Genomic DNA, 13,839 nt, shown 5'->3' with positions numbered 1-13,839 from the left:
TTCTATACTAGCACAAGCGCACACTAGCATTTATTTGTGGGGCATATGCTTTGTTGATTATTGATTTGGTTATTTCTCAATTGAGCTAGTAGTGCATTGAAAGCTTTCATTCTTGACAAGGTAGATAATAAACCCTTTTCACTAAGTAGCTGGGATTCTAGCCTCATCAAGCACTGAATTTTTCACGCCAAAAAGTGGAGGGCCCAAACTCTAGGTTAAAAAAAAAAAAATGTTGTTGCAAAAGCAAATAAAAAGTGAGGACTTCTCTTAAAAGGTGAGAAGTGGGAAATGATTAGATAGAGGTAGTTTTGGTTTGTAGCCTAGTTGATTTGAGCTTGTAAGTCCTTAGGGTGTTTAAACACCAAATGCCCTAAAGCCGTCTGGTTTGGGAGTCATTGACCTAACGCTCGACCTCATGGGTCGCTAGAAAGCTTGTTAGATCAACACATTGTACTATGATTCAATCTTTGATCCTTAGGGATAAAAAAATAATAATAATAAAATAAAATAATAAAAATAAAATCGAATGAAAAGAATAAGCGCACCTAGTTTAATAAAACTTTAATAAAATGTTTACTCTTTATCTTGATGATTGGTACTAGATTTGTATGCTAGTTTAAGGGTAAAGATGTGATCATTTATTTAGTTGGCTTAGATAGCAACACATTTGATGCCAGTTCACTTAAAAGAATTCTAGAGTTGTTTCAATTTGCATGATCATTTTCTTGATGTGTGGAGGATCATACTTGCTTATTTGATGTTAAAATTTTGGGAGATTACTTGAAAATGGTTGAAAAATTACATACTTGAGGTAGTTTTCTCCCAATGCTTATTTGGAATATTGGTGCCTTTTTTGTGAGAATGAGCTTAATGTTTATGGGTATCATTTCTGGAAACCTTCACGAGACTTCACTCGTCCACTAGGGGTAACCTAGGGGTTTAAAAGGCTTATTGCATGTGCTAAATGTAATTGCGTTCCCTGCAAAAGTGATGTTATTCATTTATTACTTTCTAGTTCATAGTTGTATAGTTGTTTATTTAATTTATTTACTTCGTAGTTTATTACTAGGAACTAGCAATATTTAAGTTTAGGGGTGTGATAAGCACTGAAAAGTGCGAATTTAAACCCCTTAAGCTTGAGTGTTCTAGGACCTTTATCTATCTTATTTTCCCATTTTAGACTAATTTCGTGTTATTTCCCTTTTCAGGCGCTTATCCCTAAAATAAGTTAATTCAGCTGAATTAGAGCATAAAAGATGCATTCTCAAGCTCAAAGGAAGAAAGGAGCAAAGTGGTGAAAGAAACTCTCCATGATTGATCGAACCCAATCCCCGATCGATCATCGATCTAACCAAGTTTTGATGGATCGAACCTTTTGTCCTTATCCTCAGAAAAATATCTTGTTCGATCGATTCAACATTCTTTCTAATCGATCGAACATTTTGATCTTATCCCCACCTACCACTTTTGTCCTTTTCCTAAAAATATCCCAAAAATATCTCAGCCTTGTCTTATCCAAAAAGGCGCTGCCATAGTTCAATTGATCGAAGCAACCTTATGATCGATAAACTGCCTTAAGTTGCGTGAAAAGTTGATTTTGAAGCCAAATTAAATGTGTGTTCGGGGTGCAATCATTTAGAGGCCCTAGTGCGCAAGGTCTAACCATTGGGTAACATTTGAGTTTCCTATATAAGGATTTTGGCTATTTTGAGTAAAGATGTTGGTTAGTTTAGAGGTTCTTGACTAGAGATTAGAGAAAGAATACACAAATTGGGAAAGTTCTTCCTCTAGGATTTCTACCAAGAAGAATGAGATCATTTTTACCATGGAGATAGCCCTTGAGGGTTGGTTGACAACATCAATGAGTGGCTAAACCATTCTCTTGGGGCTAGAGATAGCTCTAAGCATGACTCATAGATTTTAATGTTTTGTAATTAATGGGGATTAGTGTTGTATTTCTTGTCTTGATATTTGATTTATATAAATCTTGTTTTTACAATGATTTGTGTAGTTTAATACTTCTAATTGATCATTTAATTCTATTCATATATCTATGTATGCTAGAATGGATGTTCATGTGTTTATCTCTAGGTTTTGTGACATTAACGCATGTCTATATGTGTTGATATTATGAATCTAGTGATGGCCAAGGCATGGTGCTTAAATGGAACACTCTTGTGGTTGTTTGATGGTTCATACTCATTTCTTGATGGATTGTGCCACACCTTTAGCTTAACTAGTTCAATTTCCATGGCACTAACTTAGTTGTAGTGTAGTTGCCTTACTTTCTTAGATAGGTGGACAATCCATTCTTATTGTTTGATATTCCATGTTTATGAATGCAAGTAATATATTTTTCTAATTTGTTGAATGTGCATTGGTTATGGGCTTACGGAAAGATTAATGGCTTAATTTGATATGTTGTGTTGTTCACTAGTTTGGCTAGACAATATATTCTTACTTGGCCATCCATGCTAATATTTAAATCAATTGCACACACTTTCGTTTATAACACAAATTCTTCATTAATCCATCAAATGTTAAATGTCTAGGAAGGTAATGCTTAGTGGTGAACTCTACGACTCAAGACCTTTCTCTCATACTCTCTGCACCTTACTTACTTTAGTTAATTCACATTGTTTTTGCTTAGTTTAAATTGTAATTTAACTAACCAATCAAACCATTTTTTATTACTTGACCTTCTAATTCAACATTGATTTCTAAGCAAAAATACACTCTATATTTCTTGAGACGATCCCTATTCACCCTAATTATATTTATAGGCCAGATTACCTTCTTTTCCGTGCTCGGTATTGACCACACCACCAAACAATGAGCATCAAATTAAAGGCCCAAACAAATAAGCACTGAAGTTGTTGGAGCCATCCAAAGCAACGATTGAGGTTGTGCACAAGCCTGATATTCCACGTCAGTCATCCTACTAACTGTAGTTACGTTGTTCATCAAGGCTGTGAAGTTTCCACTTTAGTTATATGTGTATTCATTCATATCTTGTATAACTAAAGTGGCATCATTTGTATTTAGATATTTCTTTGTGAGATAAACCTGCTGGGGGCTGAAATATGGCACCTAGAGTTGGTGTGGAATTATGGACCAACAATATGCCCTTTTTGTTTTTAAAACTCTGTTTATTTCGACGTAAAATATTTTTTTAATTATAGACCAACAATATGCCCTTTTTGTCTTTTAGACTCTGTTTATTTAAAAAATATTTTTATTTTTTAGGTAAAATATTTTTTTTATTTGTACTTTTCGGTATTTGGCAAAAGTTTAGATCTAGGTCGAGGTCAAGTCCTTCGGGCAGAACGTATAAAATTACTTACCAAAAATTGATTGATAAATTATTTTTATAAAATTTTAATATATTTTTTCTTCCTATATATTTTACAACAACCAAACACGAGAAAATATATATATATATATTTAAAAATATTTTACATCCAGACAAACAGAGAATAAAAAATTTAATTAAACCTTATATTTAAGATATATGACATAATATTGGCCTCCATTTAATTAATAACTTGGCCTCCATTTAATTAATAACTCCACCCATATTTACTACTATTCAAGCAAAATATTTGTTGTATAAATATTGCATTCAACTGTTGGCGATGCGAGTATCCGGTAGTCCATGTTATGTGCATTACTTCAAGAATTTTCTCGAACGCCACTGTATTGATGTCCATGTGTTATATAAATTGTCATCCAACGTACCTTTCATGTGACCCATGCATATTATTAATTAAGTTAAATTCAAAACAAACAGTAGTTTTATATGACTTAATTTATATCCATGAGCACTATTAATTATTATTAATTACAAACTAGTCCCAACAATTAGTAAATACCATAAATTAACCTTCATAATAATTAGTTATTTAGATAAATATCACAATCAATGCTCACCTATATTTATCCGTTTAATTACATATATAAAATAAATCAATATTAAATATAACTAGCCAAATTTCTGCAATCGAATCAACCTAACCAAAAAACCCTTTACCACGTGGATTACATATTGATAAAATATGGTCTGCAGCAAATATATTAATTATAAGTCACTCCAAGTATATCAAATTATAAATTTAATATAACCCCAATTGGTATAATTGTTAAGATTAAGAGTCAACTTAAATTAGTAACATATATTTATACTAATGGAAAAGAATGCCCAGTTATATTCCTTAGAGTACGAATATTAATAATTATAAATGCCAATGAATTCATATTTCATGTGCCTTTTCCTCCTGTGCACATAAATTCATCCTATCATAATCAATGGACTACCAAGATAAAATAAAAAATAAAAAAAACTCCTTGATCTAATCAATGCAATATGAAGATAAATAAATCATATTTTACTTAATAAATGTCACTAATGGCGTTGCACGGCATACAATCCCTAACACAATAATGCATAAAGAGATGTGTCACTCCCTAAATTTAAGGGATGATGCATCTTGAGATGTGTCACTGTTAGGGTTTGACATTTATTTAATAAAATTTAATTTATTTATCTTCATTTAATATTGGTGAATAACTGTATTGAGGAGTTCAAAGAGTTTTGAGCTAATTTTCTATTAACTATGTTATATGCACATAGGTTTGTGCATAAGAAATATAAATTCATCAATATTCGTAATTATTAATGTTCACGCTCAAAGGAATAAGGAATAAAATTGGGCATTCTGTTTCATAAACACGAAAAATTACAAGTGCTGTGAGGCATCAACAAAACGGCTGCTTATCCTACAAACAATAACTAATATACTAATAAATGGTGAGTCACAATGAAATTACAATCCTCCATCAATAAAACAAGAAGATGAACAAGGAATACAGTATTGTAGTGCACACCACAATTAGAACAATTGCAGTGAAATTTCTGTCTTCATGTAAAACAATCCTAGTCCAATAAGTTTGATGATGCACTTTTTTCATAGTAAAAAGTGACTAAAGAAAATGCACATACAGCATGATAAAAGAAAATGCACTCATCTTCTGCATGTTACATATTTTTCAGACAACACATGGAGAGGAAACCTTTTTGTGGAAGTCAACAGTACTTGGCCATGTTATTTTTATTATTAAAAAAGAAAAGACTCCAGCAATTTTGAAGTACAAAAATGACTAACTTCAGCAGTTTTAAAGTACATAGATAACTTCCAAAAGATCTAAGACCTCATTCTATGTGTGTAAAATGCTCAAATGTAAATAACTAGGTCAGGAATATTGAGCAGAATGCATTATTTAACCCAAAACTTCATTGTAATTGAAGACGCAATCGTAAAGCCTTCCCCCAAGGAACTGAGCAACTTCTAGGTGCTTAACCTGTAAATAAAAAAGGGAAATAAGAACTAAAAAATGGCATAAAATGAAAGGATTCCAGCAATAATCAACTGAGATCCAAAATAATAATAATTTTTTTTAAAAAAAAAAATAGGAGTTCTATACATTAAGTAAACATTACCATCCCAATCTTGAGCGAATCACATTTAAATTGAGCATAAAGATTTGTCTCTATTCCACGACCCTGCCAAAAGAAATAAATATTATATACAAAATGCTGGAAAATGTAACCTATTTAGCAATGGTCAGGCAATCCAAGTTGTAAAACTTGCAATTAATATTTTAGGTGAGTTCCTTTATGTGTTATTAGCTGTTCATCCTACTCTTAGAAATTACACTTATTTGTCAATAATGCTTCAGTGAAGCAATAAAGCATAGATTCGCAAAACCTAAATGCTAAATGTCGAGATTTACCTACTTCATTTGATTGCAAGGCAAACAGAGTAAAAGAAATAGCTATCTGTAATGTGACAACTTTCCAAAATTAGAATAGTTGTGTACAGTTCAATTAATTCTCTCTCTCTCTTCCTTTTCCATTGTCTCTTTTGGTCCCAAAAACTAAAATAAAGGTAAATAATGCGAATTCTGTTTTACGATCTTCCAAAATACATCTAATCTGGAGGTACCATAGCCTTTTGGAGACAAAATAGAAATTTTCAATGAGGTTTCAGACTTCATTTCTATTGAAGATTTAATGGAGAAATTAGTGAAGGAAAATCTTTCAGTAATTGATGTTTTTTCCTATTATTAAAGATTTGGTGTTACTAGAGAATCGGTGGAGAAAAATCCTCCTTGTTTCCTATATTCTAATTCTTTCCATTCTCATAATTTCTTCTCCTATATAAAGGAGCCTCCACCATTGTATTGTATATGAATTGAGAGAGTATTATAGAAGTGATGTAGCCCTTTGGGTTCTTTATGCCGTGGATGTAGGCCCTAGTGGCTGAACCAAGTAATATCGCTTTATGCTTTACAACATGGTATCAGAGCCTAGTTTCTCTTCCTAGGTTCGGACCCCTGTTTTAGGGTATTCCCTTAGCATATGATATTGCTAAGGGTTTTTTGGTGCTATTTGTGACTTGTTTGGGCTGTAGATTTGTTCGGCAGAAATGTTTTCACCCTTGCCATATCTCCAGCAATTTTTATTGACTTGTTTGGCCTACCGGTGTGTTTGGTAGCATTGTTTTCGTCTTTGCCGTGTCTCCGGCAGTTTTTATCTACTTGTTTGGGCTGCCAGTGTGTTCGGTAGCATTATTCTTTGTTTGGGCTGCCAGTGTGTTCGGTAGCATTATTCTCGCCTTTGCCGTGTCTCCAGCAGTTTTTTTTTTTTTTTTTTTTTTTTTTTTTTTTTTTTTTTTACTTGTTTGGGCTATCAGTGTGTTGGGAAACATTGTTCTTTGTCTCCTCTCTTCTCTCTTCATCATTCACACTTCTTGTTACTCGTCGTCTCAATCGCAAGTTGGGCATTCATGCTCCAACTTGAGGAGGAGTATTGAAGATTTAATGGAGAAATTAGAGAAGGAAAATCTTTCAGTAATTGATGTTATTTCCTATTATTAAAGATTTAGTGTTACCAGAGGAATCAGTGGAGAAAAATCCTCCTTGTTTCCTATTTTTTAATTCTTTCCATTCTCATAATTTCTTCTCCTATATAAAGGAGCCTCCATCATTGTATTGTATATGAATTGAGAGAGTATTATAGAAGTGATGTATCCCTTTGGGCTCTTTGTGCCGTGGATGCAGACCCTAGTGACTAAACCATGTAATATCGTTTTATTCTTAACAACAATTTCCTTAACATCATCAAATGATGTTTCCTAGAAATTTCCAGGGAAAGAGTCCCACTAACAATGAAATCTTTAAACTCCAAATACTCAATTCTAGTAACTGCATACAAGCTGAGCAAAGGTCAAACAAATTTAGTATTGTCCATATCAACTTATGGCTGTATTCTTATCCAATGCTGAGCAGTCCTCCGAAGGAAAGAAATGGAAAGAAGAAAATAAACAAAGTTCAACAATGTTAACACCCATCTACTTTAAAAGCTTAAGATGCTTAAGCTTTTAGAAAGGGTGTAGCTTTAATATTTAAATTCTTCAACACGCCCCCTCACGTGTGGCCTTCTTTTGGTCCAACACGTGTTTCAATTTTAATTATCAGGGTGACAAGAGGTTTAAACACAAGACCTTGGCTGCTTTTAGAGAGGGTGTATAGTTAGTATTGTCCATATCAACTTATGGCTGTATTCTTATCCAATGATGAGCAGTCCTCCGAAGGAAAGAAATGGAAAGAAGAAAATAAACAAAGTTCAACAATGTTAACCATTATCTACTCTAAAAGCTTAAGATGCTTAAGCTTTTAGAGAGGGTGTAGCTTTAATATTTAAATCCTTCAACACGCCCTCTCACGTGTGGCCTTCTTTTGGTCTAACACGTGTTTCAATTTTAATTATCAGGGTGACAGTGAGGTTTAAACACAAGACCTTGCCTGCTTTTAGAGAGGGATTAACTTCAATATTTAAATCCTTCAACAAACAACAAAAGTTTAAAAATTAACTAATTCTTTGATAAGGTAAGAACTTACCATTCCTTCCAAAATAACTAGGTCTGCATCACTTGCCAGGTAGGCAAGCTCTTGTGATATGCTCGTGAGATCAATAACCTGTGGTAACATGTAAAATGGTGAGGCTACTATAAGATAGGAATCTTCCAATGAGTTTAAAACATCAAAAAGGACAAATTAACCTATCACAGGAATCAACTATGGCACTTGCCATCTCTTACCGGCAAATCATTACCAGAATTGGCAATCAGCAGATTGGAAGTATCAACACCCACAAGCTGCCCATGTTCATCCTTTAACTGGTAAATTACAGTTTAAGATGTCAGAGTCAACTAGGAATCGGTAGTTATCATAGATATTGGAAAGAAAAACTTTCTACCACCTTTGATATAATCTCAATTAGTTCAGGGTAAGTTACATCGTTAATAGAAGGCAAATCGTTAGCTGCCAAAACAACCTGCATCACAGGAGCAATAAAGTTAAAATAGGATAAACGAGGCAACAATATAAAAAAGTGGATGATTTCACAATGTCGAGATGGATTTGAAATGGATTTGACTCTGGTGTAATTTGAGATGGTACATCCCAAGGAGTTAAGACCTCTCAAATGCTTACAACTTCAACTAAACAATGCAAATAGGAAAGTAAACAAAACAAATTGTAGAGAGAGAGAGAAAGATAGCCTTCCTCCTGCTTGTACAGGACAACTAAATGACAAACTCCACTAAAAGAAAAGAATGTAGATGTAAAATCTGAAACTTGTGCTTTAGTGCTTTACTCAATAGGCTATGTTATTAATGATGAAGCGAACAGTTAAAGCTTCAGTTATTAGATGTGCATTTCATTTATAGTATAATTGTAAACCTTTTGATGTTCGACCAAATAAATTAGGCACAGCAGAAAAGTAAATCATTCTGAAATTAAACCTGTGTCCCACGTCGGAGTAACTCTCTTGCAAATGGCAATATACCCAAAATTATATCTGCTCCAGAATTATCAACAAAAATGACAGCCTGTTACAAAAAAAACAAATGAGCTGGTTATTACAGAAAAAGAACATGAAAATTTTGTTTGGAAGGAAAAGGTATCCACTGAATAAACCACATATTGAGCTTGCCTTCTTCCAAGATTTTCTGCCCCATTTCATTATAAACGTGTCTAAATCATCTATAACCCAGGGCCGAGGGACGAGATTCTGACAACTAGCCAAAAAGGACATCCCATCCTTCGAGAATAACTCTGCAAGCTTAAAAAATTGGGGAAGAAAGTACACGAGTAAGTGCTACTTGTTTGAATTTAAACATACCCCAAATACTATGAAGTGTAAGAATCAAGATATCTGACGTCATAAAACTCAAATATATGTACATTTGTGAGAATTATGAACTTTTCAATGTGTTCTAAAATTTTGGAAGTTAAAGTAGGCCCCCCTGTTATTAATATCCAATACAAAGAACTTAATCAAGAATTTCAGCAAGAACTTCAGTGGAATTATTTTGGATTCTTCAAATCAGATATGAATTCTAATAAGTTCTGTTAGAGCAATCTTAATGAGAAATTACTTATAGAAGGGCATATTCCCCTTGACACCAATAGGTTTCAACCTTTTCTGCTCAGCTTAAACATCTAAAATCCTACAACGCCAAAAAGGATGGTTTAAACTAGAAAGCCGCCCGTGAATATAAGGTTGCAAGACAACTTGATTTTCTTTCCCTTCTACATCAATTGTCAAAATAAACCGAGCAACATACGGAAGGAAGATGCCACTCAAACCCAGAGCTAGCTGGTTCTCCCCGAAATGCGTTGAGGCGCAGAAATTGACTGTTGGTCATCAACTCATCTTGTGGCTGCTCAGCTTTTGCACATCTTCACCGACTGACCAAATGGCTTGAGGCGTATGAGCACGGAACAACCAGAGGTTTGGCAAATTTTGGAGGAAGCATCTGCTTTCAAATACAGGGACAACAGATTTGGCTCATGACTTAAGTAGTTTCATGGATACAGATTACGAAAGTAATTGTGAAATGTGGTTCCTCTAACAACAATGAGCACTGATTTTGGTCAGGAATGGGGCTTCATTGAAGTTCTGGAACAATGTGTGGAGTGGGTCAACCTAGTAAAAAATTATTTTTTGCAAGATCATGTTTTTTTTTTTCTTTTCCCTTTTTTTCCCCGAAGACGCCTTCAAGATGGGAAGGAGGAATCTTTGAAGAGCTTGTCACCAACTATTTATAGTGTGAAACTGCAATACCAAGTTCTATTTGAACAGGGTCTTTGATCAATCAATTTCATTGATTGGACCCCATTGTCCCAGTTTGATCGAACCTATGGATGGATCCATAGAACCCTATGGAAAGTTTCCTAATTGGTTTTTCTAAAGCCCTAATTCTTTCAAACGACAAGCATATATAAACACTCGTAGGGTTTCAAAGCACATATACTATGAACACGAGCATAGTAAAATTATTAGGGAGAGCTAGCAAAAGGAGAACAACCAAGGAAGAAGAAGCAATTCACATGAAGAATGGATTTGTTGATAGATAGCAGCAGAGTTCCTGCCTCCTGGTGAACATTAGGTGTAAGTCTAGATCAAAGGCAATTCAGGTGATTCTATGGGTTGAGTCTAATACCTAGGGTTGTAACCTTTTCTTCATAGTGGATTGTTTCTGCCTAGCCTAGCGTCTTGTAGTTTTTTCACCATAGGGTTTTGTGCGTAAATTTGGTGTTTTTGTGTGAATGTATTAAATCTACTTTCAGCTTTATCTAATTCTATTCCATGATTGTGTGATTTCATTCATGCACTAAAAACTTGTAAATTTCTGTTATAGTTTGATAAAAATATTTTGAAAAAAAAAAAAAAAAAAAAAAAAAAAAAACCTATTCAGTACCTTTCTGGTCCATATTATAGTTAGATAATAATATTTTTTAAAAACAAACCTATTCAGTCCCTTTCTGGTCCAGCTTGGGACTTGGTGTACTCTGATGTATCCGAGATAAGGTGTTGGTCCTCCCTTCGATAATAAACCTTGCCTTTGGTAATGGTTTATTTTATAAATCAACATGTCCAAAAATTGTATCCTCAAATTGGAAAACTAGAAGAAGAGTAGAGAAGCATATTTCACTTGTCAGTATAATCGACATTCAAGGGGCCTACATTGGTACAATCATTAAAGCTCAGATTTCCAAGGATGAGAGCACTGGTTAGTATATGAGGGTAGCAATTTTGTGCATAAAATGTCAAACTATTGGCCATACTAATTTGACTAACTTTGTTCACATCAATAATTATCTTAGTTTCAATATATGCTTAAAAAGAAACAAGTTACTTAAGCAATGAGGGTTTGTTTAGGCTTCACATAGAGTATTCAGTTTTTCGTTTTCGACAAAAACCAACTCTGGCAGTGGAAGGTTTGGGAGAGGATACTTCCGTGACATATGCATTGTATGTAGATTAAGACGAAAGGACCGCACAAATGATAGAGAGTTAACTTCATAAAGAAAAATTATTAACACTTCGTTACAATTTATGATGAGTTGACAATTAACATTCAACTGAAATCTGCTATTTACATTGGTTATTATAAATTACTAAACATCAAAAAGATAGCATTAAAAGAAATTCATAAGCTATATGTCCTTAGTTCATATCTCTTTCCAGCTAAAAGCACAACATACCTGTGCCGAACCAAGATCAAATACGTTCCCTGCAAATATTCCTCTAACCAGATTCTCTACACGCTTAGCTCCATCCTCAATAGCATCATTAACATGAACAACATCCTCAAATAAGGAAATAGCCTTAGCATTTTCTTCATCCTAGTGCATGTGAACACAAAAAAGAATATGCTCTTTCAGTGGCTGTCCTGTTTTCCCGAATATAATGGATTTCAGAGTCATTTCTAACATATTGAAGAAATTCATATTTACCTTAACTTTCTTGAATATATCTCTGAATCCCAATTCTCTAAGAATTTGCTCGCGAAGCCTGCAGAGAAGCTGTAATTATCCAAAGAAAAGATAAATATTCAGCTTCTTCATAGTATAATGATCTTTATCAACCAAATCAAAGAATGCATCATTTGGTGAAGAAATTCAGAATGAGATGAAATTTGGCTCACCACGCAATCAGGCGGCCCACCATGACTTTCAGGATCTTTCTTAAGATCCTCGAGTAATTCAGTGTACCTAAAATGACAACCAACACCAGTAAAGTTGTTAAATATGAACATGCATCTGTACATTGGGAGTATAAACTCCAAAGGACAAAAACAGAAGAGCACTTCCATGTTCATGAGGAATGCAGTCATGAATCTTGAATGCTGTAGTAAAGCCTTTATGGTTAACAGAAATACTGTGACGAGATCATATGTACAAGAAAAGTATTTCCTGTAATACTACGAAGCATGTCTAAAAAATGACTCATTGAGTATAGAAAAGTATTTCCTGTAATTGCATCAAAGTATTTTTAATCCATATAAACTTTTGCTAAAGGAATTTTTTTTTTTTTTTTTCGCAGTCAGGTTTTCCCAAGGGAATCTTCTTGCTAAAGGAAAGCTTGGTCTTTGGAATATATAAGTCAAAAACCATGACATTCAACAAAGTAGATTCATGCGGAACTCGGTTTTAATAACACAAACATTTCTTGCAAGCCCATCATCATTTCAACAAGTTTAAACGTCAAGAAACTAAATTTTATGAAGTAGAAAAAGTTCACATAGAAAATGTTGTTATGTGATGTATTAGACTAGAAGAAGTCAAGCAAAATACTACCTTTGAGCAAATTTTTCAGCCTTAATATGAGCGTCAGCAACTGTTTCGTCACTCTCTGCCCGTTTCCTGCAGCAGAACAAAACTAAATGAATAAAAAACAACATGTGCTCAAAACACAAAGGTACTCGGCCAAAAATCAAAACAGAGTCATATCATGGATAAACTGTACAATTTTTTTTTTTTTAATTTATAAAATTAAAAAATAAAAATGAAGTAAAAGAGAGATTAGAAACCCAATTTATCAATATCTAAAATTAATTACTATCTTTCTCATCAATGCTACTGTTGTTATAAATAAGAATCTAAGGGAAAAAAAAAACAGAGCAATTGATAGAATAAATGTAACTGTAGAAGATAGTTACCGGAAAGAGGGAATAGAATTGGAGAAGAGGTCGATCCAGGCGAGCTCAGTGGGGGTAGGCTTTCTGGGATTGTCGGAAGGGAATCGATAAGGAATAGTGCATGCCCTGTAATTCGACTCGATCGGAGTTATCAGCAATGGAAATGGAACCAATTCGCTCGAACTCTCCATTCTCTCTCTCTTTCTCTTCTCTTTCTCTTTCTCTTTCTCTTCGATTGATTGTTCCTCAGTAAATGCAATAACGACGATCAATCGACAATTATAGCCAATATTGAGAGAAAGAGCGCGAGAGAGAGGACTGGCGTGACGACGATGGTCAATATATTAATTGATCAGTCGCCGAAACCAACCAAAACAAAAAGGAGCTTCTTCTATTCTATTCACTATTCACAATTTGAGATACAGAGAAAGAGATACTGTAAGGGCAGGGTGGGTGTGTAAAATTTTGCAACTATTTTCGTCTGTCTAGGCCACATACTAATAATCTAATACCATACTATATTCCTATTATCTTATATATGTTGCTAATAGATGTGTATTTAGTCCATTCGTGACGTTTTGGTTGGTTTAGAGCATCTTTAATGGGCTCTTAGAATTCAAGCTCTCTAAATTTGTCACATTAGTATTTTTCAATAGGTACGTCAATGTTTTAGAGTCTCTAAATTTTAGTTATCGGATATACTTCAATAGTATATTTTTGCTTTCCAAAAATATTAAAATTTTAATATTTTTTAAATTTTTAATAAATTTTATTTTTAAACTTTTTCCTA

General features: G+C 33.8%; 1 protein-coding gene across 1 annotated transcript; it reads right to left on the bottom strand.

Annotated features, from left to right (window-relative positions):
* Window positions 1–5,060: 5,060 nt before the first annotated feature.
* On the bottom strand, window positions 5,061–13,536 carry LOC132300872 (damage-control phosphatase At2g17340-like). Its single transcript, XM_059798135.1, has 12 exons — window positions 13,071–13,536; window positions 12,709–12,774; window positions 12,057–12,123; window positions 11,866–11,934; window positions 11,614–11,754; window positions 9,056–9,184; window positions 8,865–8,951; window positions 8,321–8,395; window positions 8,160–8,237; window positions 7,960–8,037; window positions 5,498–5,560; window positions 5,061–5,358 (listed from the first exon to the last, which is right to left on the bottom strand). The coding sequence occupies exons 1-12, from the start codon at window positions 13,238–13,240 to the stop codon at window positions 5,278–5,280; spliced, it is 1,104 nt and encodes a 367-aa protein (XP_059654118.1). The 5' UTR covers window positions 13,241–13,536; the 3' UTR covers window positions 5,061–5,277.
* Between the last annotated feature and the right edge of the window lie 303 nt (window positions 13,537–13,839).

This window comes from Cornus florida, unplaced genomic scaffold, assembly GCF_030987335.1.
Source record: "Cornus florida cultivar Cherokee Brave unplaced genomic scaffold, ASM3098733v1 CherokeeBrave_3.0.0_Hap2_Chr03, whole genome shotgun sequence".
NCBI lineage: Eukaryota > Viridiplantae > Streptophyta > Magnoliopsida > Cornales > Cornaceae > Cornus > Cornus florida.
Note: the sequence above shows the minus strand (reverse complement) of the source record. Positions and strands in the feature narration are given on the sequence as shown.

Coding starts and splice junctions, on each gene's coding strand:
- LOC132300872 (XM_059798135.1), bottom strand. CDS start 13,240: ATGGAGAGTTCGAGCGAATTGGTTCCATTTCCATTGCTGATAACTCCG. Junction 12,775..13,070: donor AATTCTATTCCCTCTTTCCG/GTAACTATCTTC, acceptor GTTCTGCTGCAG/GAAACGGGCAGAGAGTGACG. Junction 8,952..9,055: donor GCAGAAAATCTTGGAAGAAG/GCAAGCTCAATA, acceptor TTTTTGTAACAG/GCTGTCATTTTTGTTGATAA.